At 52.0% G+C, this 19,754-nt stretch overlaps 6 protein-coding genes across 6 annotated transcripts; 2 read left to right on the plus strand and 4 right to left on the minus strand.

Annotated features, from left to right (window-relative positions):
• Positions 1 to 232: 232 nt before the first annotated feature.
• Positions 233 to 839, plus strand: N7498_000843 (putative ssDNA binding protein Ssb3; the record flags this gene model as incomplete). Its single annotated transcript, XM_058447906.1, has 3 exons — positions 233 to 478; positions 599 to 653; positions 722 to 839. The coding sequence occupies 3 exons, from the start codon at positions 233 to 235 to the stop codon at positions 790 to 792; spliced, it is 372 nt and encodes a 123-aa protein (XP_058313317.1). The 3' UTR covers positions 793 to 839.
• Positions 840 to 1,731: 892 nt separating this feature from the next.
• Positions 1,732 to 5,467, minus strand: N7498_000844 (putative GATA transcription factor (Ams2); the record flags this gene model as incomplete). The annotated part of the gene is made up of 3 exons (XM_058447907.1): positions 5,336 to 5,467; positions 5,124 to 5,277; positions 1,732 to 5,065 (listed from the first exon to the last, which is right to left on the minus strand). Exons 1-3 carry the CDS (start codon positions 5,373 to 5,375, stop codon positions 1,732 to 1,734), a joined length of 3,528 nt encoding a protein of 1,175 aa, XP_058313318.1. The 5' UTR covers positions 5,376 to 5,467.
• Positions 5,468 to 6,034: 567 nt separating this feature from the next.
• Positions 6,035 to 6,877, plus strand: N7498_000845 (mRNA splicing protein SMD2). Its single transcript, XM_058447908.1, has 4 exons — positions 6,035 to 6,086; positions 6,156 to 6,188; positions 6,411 to 6,659; positions 6,767 to 6,877. Exons 1-4 carry the CDS (start codon positions 6,058 to 6,060, stop codon positions 6,807 to 6,809), a joined length of 354 nt encoding a protein of 117 aa, XP_058313319.1. The 5' UTR covers positions 6,035 to 6,057; the 3' UTR covers positions 6,810 to 6,877.
• Positions 6,878 to 7,565: 688 nt separating this feature from the next.
• N7498_000846 (uncharacterized protein) lies at positions 7,566 to 9,541 on the minus strand (the record flags this gene model as incomplete). The annotated part of the gene is made up of 4 exons (XM_058447909.1): positions 9,503 to 9,541; positions 8,926 to 9,436; positions 8,238 to 8,863; positions 7,566 to 8,185 (listed from the first exon to the last, which is right to left on the minus strand). Exons 1-4 carry the CDS (start codon positions 9,507 to 9,509, stop codon positions 7,566 to 7,568), a joined length of 1,764 nt encoding a protein of 587 aa, XP_058313320.1. The 5' UTR covers positions 9,510 to 9,541.
• A 1,186-nt stretch (positions 9,542 to 10,727) lies between these two features.
• Positions 10,728 to 13,584, minus strand: N7498_000847 (cullin family protein; the record flags this gene model as incomplete). Its single annotated transcript, XM_058447910.1, has 5 exons — positions 10,728 to 10,788; positions 10,846 to 11,206; positions 11,258 to 11,683; positions 11,737 to 12,817; positions 12,871 to 13,584. 5 exons carry the CDS (start codon positions 13,582 to 13,584, stop codon positions 10,728 to 10,730), a joined length of 2,643 nt encoding a protein of 880 aa, XP_058313321.1.
• An 822-nt stretch (positions 13,585 to 14,406) lies between these two features.
• N7498_000848 (nuclear pore complex Nup192/Nup205 family protein) lies at positions 14,407 to 19,650 on the minus strand (the record flags this gene model as incomplete). The annotated part of the gene is made up of 5 exons (XM_058447911.1): positions 14,407 to 14,457; positions 14,511 to 14,782; positions 14,839 to 14,994; positions 15,053 to 19,390; positions 19,464 to 19,650. The coding sequence occupies 5 exons, from the start codon at positions 19,648 to 19,650 to the stop codon at positions 14,407 to 14,409; spliced, it is 5,004 nt and encodes a 1,667-aa protein (XP_058313322.1).
• Positions 19,651 to 19,754: the final 104 nt, after the last annotated feature.

Consider the following 19,754-nt stretch of genomic DNA (forward strand, 5'->3'; position numbering starts at 1 on the left):
CATCTTACAGTTCAACAACTGCCTAATCAGATCCAGCAGAATACGCTGCCACCTCGATCATTTAAGCTCTTTTTGAGAGAATCACGTGACCACGCGTCCCGCGCACCGCGTCGACCCAAGAAGCCTTCAAGCATCTCCAAGTCAACACAGCCCACTCAGACACTTCAAGCAGCCCTTTGAACAAACCTTTCCCACGGGCCTGAACTCGATCAAAGAACAAAAATCAACCGAAATGTCTCTCCAGACCCCCCGCATCCTCCCCGCCCACCTGAACGCCTTCCACCCCTCGAGCTCCGGCCCGCGCTCAACACACACGGTCCGCATTTTGGGCACCGTGACCGCGCTCCGTGGTGACACAGCGACAATCGCATGTGGTACTAATGGCGATGTGACACTGATTCTCAAGCCGGACTCGCATCTGCAAATGGGGAAGCTTGTTGAAGTTGTGGGGAAGGTTGCTGATCTTGAGGGTGGACAGGTATGTATTCGAGTATTCCTTATTTTCTTTTTGTTATGACAGACCATGAAGATGCTAGCCCGGAACGCGGGGTGTGGATTGGTCTTTATTGCTCGAACAATTAGCTGATAATGGTGCTAGGGTCTTGGTATTCGGGTACTTGGAACAACGGACTGGGGCAACCCCGCCGATTGTGGTGAGTTTTATTGTTCTTGATGATTTTCTGGTGTACAATATTGCTAACACGTATCTTGTCAAATCTAGACTACAAGATCTACGAGCAGGTCGTCGAGGCTACGCACCGTTTCAAGAGTATTTTCTACGATGCCGAGTAATTGTGCCGGGTAATTGATACCCACGGGAACGGGGACGAATTTACATGCGCATACTTCTCTGATGGAACTCTGCTATTCCTGTACCGCCTCATGGTGGACCTTCTGAGACACTCGGGAAGGGTTTCTAATTTTTGTTTCACGTGGTTCACTACAAGCGCGGCAACTAGGCCCTGGTTTTGACCTCGACGTTCACGAAAGAGTCGCAAGGGGAGTACGAGGGACATTTCTGGTTAACAGGATGCGCTGGAGGTATCAGAGTGTCTTTTTTTGTACCAGATTTGCATACTTCACACGATGTTATGATCAAAGCTCGTCGGTGTTAGAGTTATACCACTCCATGCGTGAGCATTCCATGGTTTTTATTCATGACCCAATTGTGAAAACCAGCTAGGCAGCCTCAGTTACACGGCTATTTGTGAATCCTGTCCTCACTAGCTCGGGACGACGGGCCATTTATCCCCAGTAAACACCAATCGTTCGTCCAACCCTATCTGTTCCAGCAAAGTATACCCCATTCTAATGTTTTCCTCACATATATTCAGAACGCGAAGAATAATGTAAACCTGAGTGGTCGCACGCGTTGTGCACGGTCTGCACCTCTTTATTTACTTTGGAATGATGTTTTTGAATTAAGAATTTTTTGAATTTTTGTTTCGTCTGTCATTTTATCATAAGTGGGCTCGGTGACAGCAACAACCATATGAGCGGAGCAACGAAGGCATGCACATAGATGGTATAACGAATGTGGAGAAGTCTGTTACAACAATTCTGTTCATCATAGAAACCCGAGCAAAGATATCATCAGATAGGAGCATAAAGCCGCCTCCAGAATGAGGTCGGGATGCAATAAATCAATCAAGCCACCCAGCCGAGACGCCGTCGCTCAAAATGAAACAGGAAAAAAAGACAGAGAAATGAAAATTGGTATCAGACATACCCTCACGCGGTAGGAGAGGCAGACTGTTGCCCGTTTGCCTGCTGGTTGGCAGGCTGGACCTTTGAAGCCTGACCCACGTGGTCAGTGTGGAGAGCATCGGAGCTGAAGAAGCCCGAGTCGGGCATTTCCGAACCACCGAAGTTGAAGAGGTGGAATTGGGAATTATGGAGGTTGTCTTTCATGACGGTATGATCGGATAGGATTGCGTTGATCAGGTCTTCCGAAGGGCCAGGGTCATCTTCCGACCCGGAAGGAGAGACGTAGTCCGATGGAAGCCAGTCAGCCCAGTTCTCATCCAGCTTGGCGTTCTGCAAGTCGAAGTCGGACTGGCCAGGAGCATCGTCGAAGATGTCGAGGATCATGCCATCGAGGGATTCGAAGGCTTCCGAGTGCAGACCCTGATCCGCAAGCGTAGGCATGCCATGCTTGTTAGGTGAACGATGTTGCTGTGGAGTGCTCCGCTCCTGACCCTCCTGGATACGCTGCAGGCGCTCCGCAGTGAGCCGGGTCGGGCTCGGATTCATGGTTGAACCGACCTCCTTGCGTCGGTTAGCGGTAGGCGAGTTGCAAGGCAGTGAGTGGCGACGCTCGTGCACAGCATTGGTGCGGTGGTTCCGGCGGCGAGGGGTCGGGCTGACAGGCATATCAAAGTCCATAGAGGGACTCTCGAAGAGGCCATCGATGTCATTACGAGGAGTGGGATCCTGGTTCTCCTTTTCCTTCTCTTCCCGGGGTGGCTTATCTCCACGCGAAGCAATGCGGGGGCTGCGCCGAGGAGAGCAGCTGTTCACGAACGAGGCATCCAGCTCTTTCAACGGACCATCGTTTTGTGAAGCAGGGAAAAGAGCCCGTCGTACAGGCTTAGGAGTAAGGTGGGTTTTGTCCTCGGGTGTAGGGATGGCTCGATTTTGCATATTCCTGGCTGGACTCGACTGGATGGCTTGGCGAAGAGCTTCCATAGCATCCTGCTCCTGCCAACGCTGCTTCGCAGTTTCTGAAGACCGCGGGGGCTCTGCGCTGTTTGCCCGACGCTTCTTGTTGGGATGTTCTCCTGCATAGTCCCGCTCGTTTTCCGCTCGGGGAGTAGTCCCTTCGTCCGGTTGTACAGAGGAGGCCTCAGTAGGAGCCGGAGAGGATGCCGCAGTGGAAGTAGGCGGGCCATTACTGCGAGCCCGGGTAGTAGGCTTGGAAAGTGGGCCACCACTCTGCTTGCGGTTTCTTGAAGAGCGCTTCTTCTTGTTGTTGCCAGTCTTGTCCGCAGGCGCCTTATTCCACTTATTTTCGGGGCGCATCTGCTTGAACTTGTGAAGCCATAGCCCGCAGGGGTTACAAAGCAGGTCCTGTGTCCAACCTTTGTCTTCATCGGCCAGACTCTTCTTGACAATCTTGAATCGGACGACTTCACCCTGGAAATTCCGTTCCTGAGGTTCCCAGAATAACATATTGAAACCCGTCATCATGTCATTTGCAAGTTGCTCACCGCCGCAAACTTCCATCGACCAGGCTCGACGCCATGTCGGGGTTTCAACGGAGCCGCAATTCTCACAGTAAGGAGGGACTTCGCCAGCCTTGATGGCTTGCTCCAAGCGATCCTGCACTTGTCTGGATCTTTTCGCACCTGTTCCACTTCGAGGCTTACCAATCTCAGTTGAAGGCTTCGGGGTTTCAACGAAAGTAAAATCACTCATTGGCCCAGTCCATGTATGTGAGTGATGAAGAGGAGGGGGCTGTGTAGGAGCGGCGGGATCACTGGCAGGGATCGAACTCATCAACTGCACAATATCGCTCTGTGAAATTGGTGCCGGTGCCAATGGCTTCGGGGCCAACCGAACGCCAGCACGCGAAGACGGTCTCGACCCAGCAGATGTGGCCGGACGAGTTGGTGGCTTTCTCGAGTTATGGTCTGCCGGGCCATCGTTCATCACAATTGGCTCATTAGCGTTCTCTGACATGAGCCCAATGGCACTGGCAGGAGAGCCGGCTTGAACAGCAGGTCGAACGGGGCGGGAACGCTTCTCTGCAGTGACTTCGCGCGCCTCATTTCTGCGGCTCTCCTCCACAGGGGTAGGGGCACCATCATCCATGAGGTCCTCGAAACCGCCACTCATGAAACCCGAGTCGGTGTCCAAAGAGATAGGAGGCAGAACCGGGCTAGACCTTTGTGCGAATCGGTGACCATCCAAAATAGGAGGGGATGATGGCATGGTGAATGGAGGCTCGAAGAGACCTTGGTAGCGAGAGTCCTCAGGAGAGTTGGGAGTCTGGTCTGTCGCGAGCATATCATCACTGTTATAGTATGGTGATGTGTATGAAGCGGCACTGTTGATCGAAGATTCTCGTAGCAAGCTAGATGGGATTCGTGCCCGACGCGGTAGATCTCCAGGCCTAGAGATGGGAGTTGGTGGGCGAATAGGTTCCTCATTGGAATGCTCAGCAGCAATGGCAGGGTTGACGGGAGTCGGGCGGTGGATTCGAACTGAGGCGGCAGTGCTGGCTGCCACTCGAAGCGAGCTGGGTTGCCGCTCGATGTTCATATCTGACTTTCCTGGCCAGCCCGCTTGGACAAGCTTGGCTCTCTTCCGAGGCTGGGGTTCCACGAGATCCTCGGCACCACTGCCATATCCAGACTGCACAGAATCCCGTCGAGGCCGAGTGTTAAAAACTTGATGTGGGAAATCACTGTCTCGCATGGACGCACTAGATGAGGGGCGGATCATATCACTATGGCAAAAGTTTTGCTTGGACTGGGGCTGCTGATGTTGACCTGAGGGACGAGTTCCAGCGGGGGTTGACATTCGACTGGGAGGACCGAATGAATGTGTAGGCGAAGAGGAACGAATGGATTCAGTAGGATAGTTGGAAAATTCCCGTGGAGTGGCCCCTTCGCTCAAAAGCTGGTGGAATCGCTCAATTCCGGACTGGGTCATCATCGAAGGAATTTGGTCCTGCTGTCGAGCGGCCTCCAGGAGAGCGGGATTTTGGCGTACAAAGTTGCTCCACGTTTGAGCGTCAAAGTCGTGAGGAATGACATTGCTCAGCTCCCGGTATTTTTGCATGCTGTCAAGATATTCGCTTTGCATGACGGTTGGCACAGGAACTAGCCGCAGTTTAACCTCCAATATCTCCTGGGCACCCCTCGAGAAAAGACCGAGCGGGGTTTTGCACACACGACCAGTAACCATTGTCTTGGACTGGTGAGCTGGAGCCTCTGGTGTCGGCGAGGCAGAAGCGAGGACCCATGATAACATTCCCTGTCCAACTAGGGGGGTTTCGTATTCCGAGTAGTCGTAAGCGTATACCGTGTAATCCCTCCCCAACTGCGCCACCAGTTCAGGACTAAAAAGAAGAATGAGCATTCAATGGATGGTTGATAGAGCAGGGAAAGGGTTCAAACCTGGCGGAAACGATTGCCTGGATACATGTCTTCAATTCGATCACCCCGACGGGTGTTTGCTCATCGAGATAGGCAGTCTGGATATCGAGAACATGAGGCCAGCGAGCGAGACAATTTGTCTTATTTTCGTTGTCGAATGTGTATAGCACTTTCACTGTACGATGAATCGGTTTAGCCTTGATTCTAGTACCAGACACTAGAAAGATCCATACGCCTCATAGGGCGGACGGTGATTCCGTCCTGAGATTCCATCTCCAATCACGCTTCGGTTGACCGTCATGCACGGGAAATGACGAATCGCCAAATTCGATAAATAAATGAAAAGAAGAGGGAATCGGTGGAAGTGGTCGAGTGTATAAGGAGGCAAGGATGGCGGTCCGAAGGGAGGAAGAGTGGATCTTGAATCCGGCAGGACCAGGAACCAAATCGACTTGGATGCACTTCACGTAGCATTCGGCAGGGGTGAGGTAGCAACGAAGCCGATCTACCAGCCAAGCATATCGGTGAAATATCTGGTCGGCCAGGAGAATGGGTAGATTATGCAGCAGCGTGGGGGAGCAGGGTCTGCAGGACTGGAATGTTAGCCGGGCAATTGACGTGGTTCTTCACAAGGGAGAAAAGATAGACGGCTTCATACCCTAGAATTGACTAAAAAGAGTAAGATGATTCAAAATAGGGACGAAAGCTGCAGCTGCAGGAGGGTAGGAGGAGGGGAGGAGGTTGGGGAGTTTAAGAAGAAGCCTTGCATGCGCGAGCGTGAAGCTATCGACGATCACCAAACAAGCGTGTACGCGACGTGAGGCGTGACGGCTCCACTTCCTGTCCCGATTTCTAAGGCACCAAATTTTCAACTCACGTGATCCATCGAACTTCGCGCGACGTCGAAGCTCGGCGGGCCATCACGGCCCTTTTATATCCTCAACTCTCGCCCATCATGTCGACAGCTCCGGACCCCAAGATTCAGTACGTCGTCAATGCGTCAATGACTCATCCGCTCCCATAAAGTTCCCTCAGCTGACCCAAGTCCAACAGAGACCTGCTCAACAAGCCGAAGAGTGAGCTCACGTATGTCAACCCCATTCCCCCATCCCGAACAACCCGAATTCCCCGGTCGTTCGAATAAATATCATTATCCCCTGCCTGTCAAGTTTCTGCCTGGAAGTGCGGGGCTTTTGAAACCAACCAAAAAAAACCCGCATCTCCAACTTACAATCCACAACATTCCTTATGCATGCCACCAAGAACCCTACAGGAAGCATAAAACTAATCGCGCATCCCGCATCACAGGGAATATGAGGTCGCTCAAGTCGAGGAGCACGAGCTCACCGCCGGCCCGCTGTCCCTCCTTCAGACCGCCACCCGCACCCACACCCAGGTCCTGATCTCCTGCCGCAACAACCGCAAGCTTCTGGCTCGAGTCAAGGCCTTTGACCGACACTGCAACATGGTTCTCGAGAATGTGAAGGAGATGTGGACTGAGAAGCCCAAGGGTAGCAAGGGCAAGGGTGTGAACAAGGATCGCTTCGTGAGCAAGATGTACGTTCGGGCTTCCGCTGCTATCTGCTATCTGCTATCGATACCACACATCTGGTGGTTCTCGATTTTGTGTGATTCTATCAGACTGACTTTTTGATCGTATTTAGGTTCCTGCGCGGCGACTCCGTTATCCTCGTTCTGCTCAGCTGAGCGCTCTTACCGCACTCTCTATCTTGCGCACGCCCATCCCGCCCAGGTGGCACTTTCCTGGTATCCCGGATTTTGAATCTACGGGATGGTGATCTCTCCTGCTTGCATGGCAAATCGTACCCGCTGAAATACCGGTGGGACGAAAAATTCATCATGTAATCGATCTCGATACCCTTTTTTTGATTTCTGCTCCACGATATGTCTCGCCCTTGCTTCTGCTCGTCACCGCCGCGGGGTACTCAACCCTTGTTCCTGTGAGGTAGCATTCGTATGCAACGGTGACCTGAGAGTGCGTTGATCTTCTACCTTGTTTGTCTCGTCGTTCTGGTGGACGATAAAAAAGATTTGTTCCGGCGTTTCAGTTTAGGTCAATGAGTTTGCTCTTTTGACGAGCGTCGGGTGGCGTCTTACCTTGGAGCAGAGTGGTTAGCAATGGATTTTTCGGGAGATCATATAACGTTGAGTTCTATTTTTTGCGTAGTATCTTGTCTGGATGTATCTTGTAGTTGTGTCTGGGTACACGGTGTGAAGGTATTGTTGTGTCGTCGGGGTGTGCTCGCCAAAATGTAAGATGCATCTAGTACCAACCTCAATCTAATCCATTACATTTATTTTCACCTGGTCAAAGATAATCGATCTTTAGTGTTGTCATCATCATCAAATTATATAAAGACAAGACCACCGAGCATCTACCCGCGAGGTCAGGTATCACGCTAGTTATTCATACGAAGAGAGCAAGAGAAGAAGACCCAGTCCTTACGCAGACTCGGCAATTCCAGTCAAGAACTCCGTGAGACCATAAGCACCGGGATCCGGCACCTTACCGATCCACTCCGACTCTCCGCCAACATACACGGAGCGACCGAGACTAGCCTTCATGCTCTTCGTCGACTCAGTGCCCTGCTGAGCAGCAGCCGCCGCAACGCGGATATCGTGTGTCTCAAGGAGAGTATCGCAGAACGGCACAAGCGCATCCATGAGAGTCCGGTCGCCGGGCTTGGCAGGCGTGTACTTGCCCAGGGCAGTGACGGAGTGTTTCAGGGCCTTGGCCCAGACCTCGGTCGAGGCCTGGAGGACTGAACCCGTGTCCTGCTCGCGAAGTCCGTGGGCCAGCGCGTTCAGGAAGATCGCGTAGATCGCGCCCGAAGTGCCGTCCATCACGTTCTCCACGACCGTCACGATTTGGTTCACTGTATTGACGGCATCGTCGCTCAAAGGCTTCTCCAGCAGAGCCTGAATGGCTTCGGCTCCACGCTTCAGACCCACACCGCAGTCGCCGTCGCCCACGATCGTGTCGAAGCGAGTCACTTCGGGCTCGGCCTTGATCACGCGTGCCAGGCCGGCTCCGAGAACCGTCTTGATCACAGCAGGGTCCACTATTACAATGTTAGTTTAGGATACCGATTTGAATTGTGGGAGGAGACATACGCTTCACGTTGCTGGGGGCACTTTCAGCCAAGTTGGAGTCCTGGACCTTTGGGTAGGTGTCGATCCGGTTCTCCCAGACCGATGTGGGGATCGGGGCAGACCAGCCCAGAGCCTCAGCGGGAGCATCGATAAGCTCGAGCATAGACTTGCCAGCACCGAGGCCGGTGTCAGCCAGGCGCAGAAGCGAGATGCTGAAGCCCAGGCCGTTCAGACTGGTCAAGAAAGTCCCCTGGATCACGCGGACGGGCTTGATCTTGTAGTCACGGACAAGCTGGCGGTGGACTTCGTCAAGGATACCAGACAACTCGAGCGGGCTGACACCACCGAGGTTGTTGATCAACAGGACGAAATCATCTCCAGACTTGCGGGATACATAAGCGCGGTCAGGGTCGGTCTCGTCAAGCATCTGGCTCAGCATAGTCGAGATCACCGGAATCAGGTCCGCCTTGTCACGGTGGGAACCGGGCTCGTTGTGAATGCCCATGCCGACCTCGATCTGGCCGGGTGGGATCGTATCTTCGGGCACTCCACGGCCGGGAATATGGACGTGTTCCAGAGAGGAGCCAATGGTGAGCATGTTGTCATTGACCAACTGAGCAAGAGCATAGACCTCATCCAAAGAGCCTCTAAACGATCCCATTAGGACTGGACATTCAGAAAAAAAAGTCATACATCGCACACGACTTACCCAGCTTCAGCCAAAGCACCAATTGATTTCAAAATAAGCACACCACCACTCAGACCACGACGGCCAACCTTGCCGCTCTTCTTACGACCAACGCTCACGTCGTCATTGATCGCAAAAAACTCCGTGCGAATGCCCGCAGCACGGGACTTCTCCGTGGCCATACCGAAGTTGAGCACATCGCCCGTATAGTTGTTGGGGATGATCAGAACACCGGCCTCGGTGGGGACCCGATCAATTGCAGCTCTGCGGATCTGCTCCGCGGAGGGAGAAGCGAAGACGGTACCGGCGACAGCAGCATCGCAGAGACCCTGGCCAACGTAGCCGGCAAATGCGGGTTCGTGGCCCGATCCACCACCGGTGACGATGGAGACCTTATTGGCCTTGCGGGGCGCATCTGGACGGCGGAAAACGATCTTGTGCTCGGCGTCGAATGCAAGGGACGGGTTGGTAAGAGTGATGGAGTTAAGGGCGGTCATGACCAAATGGGTCGGATCGGTGAAGAAGTGCTTGGCTAGTGAAAGTTAGCATGCTGCTCTTCATTGACATTCCGAGGTTGGTCTTCCGATGGATCACATACTCTGCATGGTGAAGGTTGTTGGGGATTTTGTTCAGTACGGAAAATTAGCTGCGAAATTTCGTTGTATATGTAGAACCCGTCGGATCTTCCCAAAAGTGACGCCCACGGTTCAACAAGCCCGGAGAAACCTGGAATACGCTTTGAGCAAGGTGGCGAGCTGCGGATGTACTTGAGAGGGCGGGGCGGGGAAAAAGTGGGGGGTTGACGCAGGCTGGGGCTTTCGTTAGTTGAGGACCATTGGGATGTTTCCTTCCATAGGCGATTGGAATTGGTGCCGTAGAGTAGCATGGGCACTAATTCGGTCGTACCGAAGGACTCGGTAGCACCGGGGGAAGGTAAGATGAGACTCACAGGGAGAGCTGTTGAGGAGTATAAACCCGCCGAGTATACAGCAGAAGAAAAGAGTACAGAACGCTAGGAGCTAGAAGGGAGCTCTCCCACTTTATAATCCCTCCAAAGTCACAGATTCTGTCACGAACCCACAATTGCGTTTCTGTTGCTCACATGAACCACAATTCCCCATCGTACTGCTTCCTCGTTGGTCTGGAACGGGAGGCGTTCGGATTACCTTGTGCGGAAATCCCGCCAGGCACGTCGTGGAACCCCCGTCCTTTATCGCCCGAGTGGCAACACACCGCCCGCCATTCACGGGATAAGTCACTTTACTTTGGTTCACTCTCCACCGAGTCACGGTTTTACTTGGATTCTCATCCCCGAATGCGACATTCAGTATGGCTGTGCCAATTGTTTCGAACGCCACCCCCCGGGGGTTCCGTGCACCGACCATCACTTTAATCCCATTACCGTCATGCTACCACCTATCGGGTGCGCAGAACAAGCAACATAGCTAGAACCCCGAAGCCTAAATTTTGGACTACAAATATCTCCAAAATGGAGCTGTACGACTGGGGCAGGCTTCTGGTCAAAGCGGAGGCATCATGGGACCATCAGAAAAGGCGGGCTCCGGATTTTATGGGGCCCGATGGATCCGCTGTCAGATCGGGGTGTGGGGGTTCACGGCGCAGAATCATATACACAGTAGCTCCGCAGTGGCGATTAATCGGGCACGCGGTCAATCATTCCTCGCATGCCCCGGGTTAGAGCGTTGTTTTAGAAAGACACGGGCTGAAAGATAGAAAGCATATTCCAATTGAGGGTGGGCTGTGACGGCAACTACTGCGGGAATTCTCGAATCGGTGGATGCAAACTGCTAAATACACCAAGTCTATGCAACATAGCTGTATTGGTTGCCCTCGGCTCGTTCCATGTAGTCCTTCTCGATCAATCTGAGGTCGAACAAAGTCAGTGAAAAAGCTCGGGAAACGGGAAAATCGGAGACATACTTCTCGATATTGGTCTTGATCTCGGCGGGCTGGAGGGTGCCGCGGTGCCGGGTGGCCTCGATCACCTCCGCCATCAGCTCGGCGTGCTTGATCGTCTTGCGGCTCTTCATAATCCGCACAATGGCCGCCTGCGTCTCGTAGTGCCGGTCTGCCGCGACCCGCTCGTGCGTGGTCTTGTTCTCCTCCTTGGTCTCCTTCAGCTGAATCTGGTTAATTTTGATGCGTCGCTTGAAGTCGGTGAACCCTGCATTCCACGAGAACTGGTCTGTTGTGCTGACTTCCTTGCCCTTGGGGTTCTTGGTCAGAACTCGGTATTTGGCACAGGCGAGCGATTGCAGAGTTCGCTTCAACTCCGGATCCGCTGTAGAAAACGTCAGTTCGCGTTGGTTTGAAGCAGACGGAGAAAACTTACAAAGTCCAGTCGCTTTCTGTAAATCTGCATAGCTCAAGCTCTCGCCCTCGGCAACGTCATTGAATAGCAGAAGCACGATCGCCTGGAAGGAACTGACGACCAGGTCCTTCGGGACGGCCTCCTTGGGGAAGCGAGCCCGCAGTTGACAATGCGCCAACTGGTGCTTCCATTGCAGCTTGCGACCCGTGTGCTTTTTGTGGTAGAAGTTCTCAAAGTCACTAATCGCCGATGCGACGACTCGTGGGATTGTCACCTGAACATCAGGGTATGACGGCCACGCGGAAGCAGAAATCACGCTGACGTTCAAATCCACGGACGAACGACCTCTGGCACTCTTATCCTCGTTGTAGGCTCTCATCTCATCGCGCGCCACATCCATGTCCTTGAACATTGATTCCAGGTTATGCGTGAAACTTGAGCCGCATTCTGGGACATGGTTAGAATTATAGCAACGATGCGGGGTATGACTATATACTAACCTTTCTTGAGTCGAACGAGCATGCTCTTCTCGGCGTCGTCATTCGCGCTTTTGCCCATCAACAAACGCCGAGCGAGGTCGTTCTTGTAGAACGCTTCGAACACTGCCTTTCCTTGCACGAACCGGAATAGATCCAGAACTTGATCAAGCTGTCGGTTAATCTCGGCATCTTCATCCGCCATGGTAACATCCTCCTGCCCGGCGGCCCCAGTTGCCTTCAATCCGCCCTTGAGTAGTCGGTCAACGTGCTTGGCTATCATCTCGCCGGTCTTAGGGTTGTCCGTGCCACCAGTAGATTCGGTCTTCTTGCCGAGATTCATAAACTGGGCAAAAGCTTCACGAAGAGCGTGGCTGAGATCGTCATCCCGATTAAACGCACTCGCCCAAGTAGCATCGAGCTCCTGTTTGAATTGGAGTAAGCGCACGACCATTTCCGGTTCGTTAGCTTCGTCAAACACGATACTAGAGCCTTCTTCGACGATGAAACTATTGAAAGCCGGTTTCAATTTGTTGGTAAGGCCCTTTCGGTTGAGGAGAGTGTAGAGTTGCTTCAAGGCAGACTTATTACTCGATCTCATCAAGCCAAGGACGTCACTCTTTGCAAGAAGAGCATCCTCCTGCTCCGAGATCAGAACCCGATCCAAAAGTTCGGATAACTTCTGCTTCGTGCTTTGGTTGAGAGAAAACAGCGCACAGCGCTCGAGTTCACGCTCGATCAAACCGTGGCTATTTTCAACATATGAAGCCAGATACCCCGCAACCTCCCGCTGAGCCCATGAAGCAACGAACCTTTCAGTTTCATTGATAAATAACGGCTCGAAATCACTGTTGTAGACATCGAGATTGTGGAAAAGATCGACGGACGCTCGTAGTAAAGCCGGGTCAGGTATTCCACAGCCTTCTACTACTCGATCCGCAGTGATGAGGTCGCAAGCACCTTGTAATACCTTGGGCTTGAGACTCCGGTCGGCGAATATGTAGGAACGGAATTGAATTAATCCCATTTCCTGGATCACTGGGAATTCCTTGGAATGCAAGAGGAAGGACTGGTCCAGATAATAGAACACCCAGCGAATAGTAACCTGTCGACCCGTTAGTTCCTGAGCAATGTCTTCGATACATGCCAGCCACTTACCAGTCGTGAATGCCACGCCGACCATGCTTCGATCACTGCCCGCAATGTATCGACGTTGGTCCCACCGCCGGCTCTTGTCACCAGGTTGTCGCGTAGTGTTCCAGCCACGTAATCTTTGCACCTTTCCTGGACTTTCTTGGCCAGCAAGGCGGCCCGCTCTTGCCGACAGATGTTCTCGGCCCCCTTGTACAGCTCCTCCAACGAAACATCCGGCTTCCTACCATCGAAGATAGCTGACAAGGCTGCGTTGAGTTGCGCCCAGGTCTTGTCAAAATACGGCTCCTGGGTGACCCGAGGTCCGGTGCGCAGGTTCTTGACAACAAGCTTCTTCGCACCGGCATGGGGACTGAAGTTGTTTTGTCGCGCGTTCACGTTCAACGCCTGCGACTTGACTGACGGGGGATTCAAAGCAGGTGCGCTTCGACCGAAGGCAGCGCCATTCTTGGGTGGCGAACCGGAGAAGTTATACATCTTGGTGGGAGAGACTGGGTGAGCGGAAGAGGAGCGAGTGGGAGAGTGGGAGTAACGGGAGCGTTTGGAAGTCGAGGAGGCGAGTGGCGGCAGATTATCCTGAGAGCGTTTCTTCGACAGAACATCAGAGATGGTCCTCTGTGACTGCGGCTGCGATGGCTCTCCTTGATCAGAAAGCTTCCTCTTGCCGATCGATTTGCGCTTACCGCTCCTCTCGGTGTCGCCGCTCGAGTGCTGCTGCATCTACCCGGTTCAGTCCGACACTAGTTGAGGAGCTCTTAGCAAGTGAGATATCGGAAAGATCGATCGAGCATCACCACCAGGGCGGGGGGAGGAGTGCGGAGTTCGGGTGTTGTTGAGGGGAATTGACGTTGGTCTCCCTTCGAACTTGGCTCCGCACGGCGATAAGATAGGAGCTCCGGATCTTCACGAATTACGCTGATATGCTGTAACCGCGGTCTATGCTCGTTATTCTTTCGATTCTCTAGTTCATATCATTGATGGACTATCTAGTTAAATTTCAGAGCTCAAATTGGCCAGCTGAAGAGTCCGGTATGACCGGGGAGGGCCCTGGTGAAATATACCAAGAATAGCTTCAGCTGACGATATATATATCCAGTCGTTCACCTTACGCATTAGCAATCTCAACATTAAGGACCTCTTAAATACCTTTGTACAGATATAAATCAAGGAATGTATCCACTTTTCCATGAGAATACCCGCAAACCATCCAAGGTTAGATATAGGATACTAATACCGCCGATTCATAGGGTAGGTACCCAGGTACCTTCAAAAGGTTTACGAGAGGATTTCCCGTACACCCATGGACCTCTGTAGCTAGTTTCTTCCACTGTTCTATGCCGACCTCGGGATCTTTAACACGTTGGAATCTTACTCTATTACCTGATTGAAAAGTGTTTAAAACATTGAAAATTGCAAGGTTATAGTTTAACCTGGGATGCATGTATGGAAAGAGACTGAAAATCGCTCAACCTCCTGAAAGAAGCCTACACTCCGCATCTATGTTACACGCCATGCCGCCTAGTCAACCCCGAATCCAAAAGTTCATGAAAATAGCGTGGGCCGAGTGCTTTGTTGCACTTCCTGATCCTCGAACTATGTCAAAGTTAGCGAGACACAACCTTATAAGGACCGTAGGATAAACCAACCTCTAGGTAATCGGTGGCAGCCACAAGAGCCATGAACGACTTGACGAGTTCACAAAGAGTACGTTGATGATCGGCGGCGGCGCCACCTCCAATCTTTGCGAATCGCTTGAAGACTCCCACCATGCATGAGCGGTTCTCAGCGATAAAAGCCACCGTCTGAGCCTTAATTTGTTCATTGTGGACCCCGCGGGAGAAGACTGCCGAGACGATGACGCGGATCACGGACAGGAGAAGATCGTAATACTTTCGTAGGGCATCGGGGTTGTCAATGTCTGTTCATGTCAGTAAATGTGTTGTAGCAATATTAGAGCAAACAGGGTGTACAGACCAATGCCAATATCCGGATCGGCAGCGAAAAGCTGCGAGTCGCGAACTGAATCGAAGAGACCAGACTTGAGGACTGAGATGGCTCCATTTTTAGTATGACAAAGCTGTTGGAGAAGAGCCAACAGAGACTCGTAGTATGCCAACAGAACGACGGTGTCTGGACAGAGTATGAATTAGTAATGCTCAAATCGTATGTAATAGAGCCCGTAACATACCCGCTGCTTCGGCATTCCGCAACTCAAGGGGTAGTGATCTGACGGCATCCAAGAACAGACTGAGATAATTGGACTGTGAAATCGACTCAGCCAGAACACAGTCAGTCCGGCTGTCGAGAATAGCAAGGCAGTTCAGCAGGAGCAGAGCTGCAGCCCGACACGTTTCTTGACCAGTGTAGGCATCGTCGCAGATGATCTCAATAAGGCCAGGCCCAGATGCCTTGACCACTTGTTGGCTATGACGTCGCAGGCCATCGTGAGTCTCATCCGACGATGTGATGCGAGTGACATAAAGAGAGCAAATGCTATAGAGAATTTCTCTCAATGACACGTTGCCTGTCGACAGCGTGATTCCACGAGAAGAGACTTGGAAAAGTTGATGGAGTTTCTCATCAATGACATCTCCACTTCGAGAAGCAGGGGCTGTAGAGATGTCAGATGCCAGCTTGCCAACCAATGTTTCGGCCAACCGTGCCAATTCGATAGCTTCTGGCGAGTCATTCTCAATTGCAGCTTCGAGTTTGGGGAGAACCATTTGAATGGCGTGGAGGATGAAGGTCGGTCTGCTTGCGTCATCGATGATGGAACAGGCGATGATTGTCGTGATGAGCTCGGCCCAGGATCGGAGGGCGAGGTACCGGTTGCGTTGAATTTGGCGGCTTTGATTTGTTGCGATAAGGGTTACCTTCAAACTGTCTGCCTCTCCCAGGAACACCTCTTCGTCTTGAGGGCGGAGCGGGCCATTGGCCGCCAGCTCTTGTCTCCGGATCTTAATCAACTCATCGACCTCGGGAATATTGTAGAGAATCAACGAATCACCTGCTTCCTTGGCACATGCCTCAACAGCGATTTGATCCAGTAACACAAGTTCAGGCATAGGGATTTCGCGACATACATCTAGATCCGCGAAATCGAACAGGTCAAACACAGACGGATTGTTGATGGATTCTCCGTTGTTCTGGATGGAATTTCCGAGCAAGGTCGACAGAACTTCCGTCTGAAGCGTTGGAGAGCCGATCTTGGCTGCTGAGCGGATCTCAGTCGCAGCGTACGCAAATAGATGACTGCGGTAGAGGAGGAACTCTGCCAATGCGGAGGTAGCATCAGAGAACCAGAACTCGTCCATTACAATTGACAGGCCACTCCAGGCGGTATTCGGTCCGACAATGGGCTGTACTGCAAACATATTCATGAGGAAACCCTGAGCACGCATTTCCCCAAGAGTGAAATAAGTTGCCAGCTTTGAGGACCAAAGATGCTTCAGAACCTCGAAAGCCATGCGTTTGAGGTGCACCGTCCACGATGTGATGCTGCCATCCACCTCATCAGGATATTTCTGCAAAAACCCAATAATGGCATGCAGCAAAGACATCTGATTTGCGAACAAGCCCTCGGATGGAACATCGAGGATATTGCCCACACAACTGAAGCCGAGGAGGAGATGGGCCACAGTAGGACGGTCTGTGATCATCGACAGGCAGCTGTTCAGGAGAGCCAGAAGGCTTTCTCGAATAACGTAACCTGCTGCTTCAGCACCGTACTCCAACTCTCTCGGGTCTGGATCCATTTGAGAGACAAGTGAACGGGAAACACTGTCAACATCCACCTCACTAGCAAGAACCTCAACTATTTTGTTTGAAGATTGCCATTTGAGCAATTCTGGCGATGACATTTTGTTCAACTTGTGAGAACTCGTAAGCTTCTCCAGCAAAGCCATGGAGGTGACGGTCAGTTGCTCGTGACCTGTACCGCAGTACAAACAAAGAGCGGGCACTAGTGTTAGGTTGTTCAGCACACTGTCTTCAAAAGAAGCCAGTGACGAGTTTGCAACGTTAGTTCTGTTGGGTCCGGCATGGGCTTTAATCAAAGGCTTGACAACGTTGAAATATGTCGACTGGAGATCCATGACCAGGTTCATTACTTCAATGCTGCGAAGCAAGGTCAGGACCAGAACAGAGTCGGACGCTGCTTGAGCAACCTCGGCGATATCCTGCTGGCTGATTGCAAACAGCGCCTTCAAGACATCTTCGTTGAAGAGCCACTCCATCACACGAGCAAATGCATGGAGACGAACGTAGGTGACGAAGACGGACGCAGCTGGCGAGGATTCGGCAAGGGAAGGCTGGCTAAATACAGTGACAAGATCTTCACTGAAGCTTTTCAAGCTCGTTACAACAAATTCCAAACAGTTGTAAGCCAGACGGCGGGATTGATAGTCATTAAGTTCCTGCACCTTGCGAGACAAAGCGTGACCCAAAACGAAGTCAACATAAGGCTCGATTCCGGGCATACGATATGTTGCTCCCAAGGTCTCTGGGAATGGTAGAGCCAAGTTGTTGCCCGCGATATCGGAAGCGGGTATGATCAGTTCATTGACCAGAAGAATGAACGCATTGGTTTGGTCAAAAGTCTCGCCGATCTTCTGCAGAGTTTGCTGCTCATGCCACACCATTTGCTGGGGGGGAGGTGCTTTGTTATTGCTATGAACAGGAGCCAGTGCACCAGACAGGTATTGGTCAAGGAAATTCCACATATCGTTTCCATGAGCGGCGGTCTTGTCGGTCACCAAGGCTGAAAGCGTGACAAACGTGGTGGCTCGCAGATGAGTGGGTATCGGCCCTTTGCACAATGTCAAGAGGTTTTCAACGACCTTGAAAGATTCATTCTGCAACATCCATTCCCGAATGGCGCCACTTTGTTTGCAGAGGTGTCCCATGAGGCGAAGATAGCAAGTCAACATGACCGGACTTTCTGGTTCGCTCATATCCACGGGCTCTGGCTTTCGAGTGCGCATCATTCCTTGAGAAGTACTGCTGGGGGCCGTTTTCTCAGCAGTAACGCGACCCGCATACAATTTCAATTCGGCAAACATCTGTGTCCAGTTCATTGTCGTGGAACGCTTCAGCTTGGAGCCCATGAATTTGTCTTCTTCTGACAAGAATCTGTTTGCAGCTGCAGCGTTTTCTTCACCCTCTGAGATTGAGCAGAGCATCTCACAGAAGGCACTGACTCGAGGAACAGTTTGACGCTTAGAAGCCCACTGAAGGAATCCGTAAAGGTTTCCATCAGGATCGGCCCAAAATTCCTGAGCAGCTTCTTGTCGACGCTCAAAAGCGAACGAAATGATCATCAAGAGGGACTCCAGATGAGTTCGAGCTTCCACTAAGCCACGGTGAACGTTGGCTGTCAAACCATCTCTGAGAGCAGTGATTTGTTCCAATCGCTGAGTGTCCTCTTCGGACTTCAGCTTCCGAACTGCGTCGGGCATGTTCGCAATGCATGACTCCACGAAGACCTCGAAATTTTCCATCAAAAGCTCCTTCATGTAAATAGCGCATGAGTTGACCTCGGGTAGCGTGATGATGCTCTCCCTCAGCAGAAGCGCGACAAGCTCACTGCGTGCGGGATCAGCCCACTCCTCGCTGTTGACACAAGAGCAAACAGCGAGCATGAAGTCAAGGGCGCCGTCATCAAGGGCAGTCATGAATGATTTCGTCCGTTCGTCAGCCTCTTTCTCAAGATCGACACCCATAATTGGACTGTCATCGAAGTAGAATCCGCTGTATACTGATAACCACAGAGCAATGATGGCAGCATGAAAAGTTGGCAGCTTCCAAGTTTGACCATCTTTGCCGGCGGTGATGACGGAATTCAGGTCCCTCGCATCCTTCTGCGAACCATTGCCCTCCGGAGAACCGTGCTGAACAAAGGATGCAATTGTGATGGGAAGATAGTGTACCAACAACCCGTCAAAGCGCTCCAGCTTTTTCAACTGAGTGATGAGCACGCGGAAGTCCTCCTGACTTGTGTACGTGCCCTTGAACATGTAGAAAAGAATGGCAGCAAGAGACTCATGCTGTTGTTGCAGACTGTGACGTTGGTATTCGATGGCCTCCATGATGTCACGGTCTCCTTCTGCACCAACGATTGAAGCTTTTTGAACCTGGTCGCCAAGAAGCGACAGCCATTTCTCGATCTCCTCCATTGATTTCAGGCCTTTCCTCGCGAACTCCGATGCGTTTCGCAAAGGGCTGTCTTTAATTTCCAGAATAAGGGCGAGGGCTTCTAGCATGAGGCGTTGGGTATCTTCGCGTTCGATTTCGTAAGACTCACGGAAAATAAGGCGTAAACACTCGAGAAGGAAATGGCGGCGCTCGTGGAATCGCATGATGGCGGTTATCACAGGAGGTCTGTCCAACACCTGCGAATATTCTTGAGCGGCAAGGAACATTGCTGCAGCATCCAATTCGTTGAGATTTAGTGCATCGGCCAGCTGCAACGCGCCCTGCTGGAAATCCTGGTTGATCTCATATTCGACGTCCTCGACCGTAATCCTTCCTACATGCGTCCTAGGTCAGCATGTTATCTTTGCGCAAAGTAGAACGCAACGAAAGCCTTGATAGATACAAACCTGAGAGCACATTCTGGCGACTGTCGTTGGCCTTGGGGGATTTGTCTAGGAGTTTTCGGAAGTCGTGAATATGGGTCTCCAATTCGAAACGAAGCCGCTCGATACTCGGAAAGGGAGAGTCCGTAATGGCAGAGAGATCCTGATACAGACCACGCAGGCCTGCTAGGTTATCGTGGAGCTCTGCCATGTCGGCGCGGGGTGAGGGAGGTGGGAAAGGAAGCTCAGAGCTCTGTTTGTCCCAGAAAGGCGGAGCGCGATCAAAATTCCGGGCGGTCATCTTCTCGGCAATAC

Source organism: Penicillium cinerascens (genome assembly GCF_028974065.1).
Source record: "Penicillium cinerascens strain IBT 15544 chromosome Unknown contig_16_segment0_segment0, whole genome shotgun sequence".
Lineage (NCBI taxonomy): Eukaryota > Fungi > Ascomycota > Eurotiomycetes > Eurotiales > Aspergillaceae > Penicillium > Penicillium cinerascens.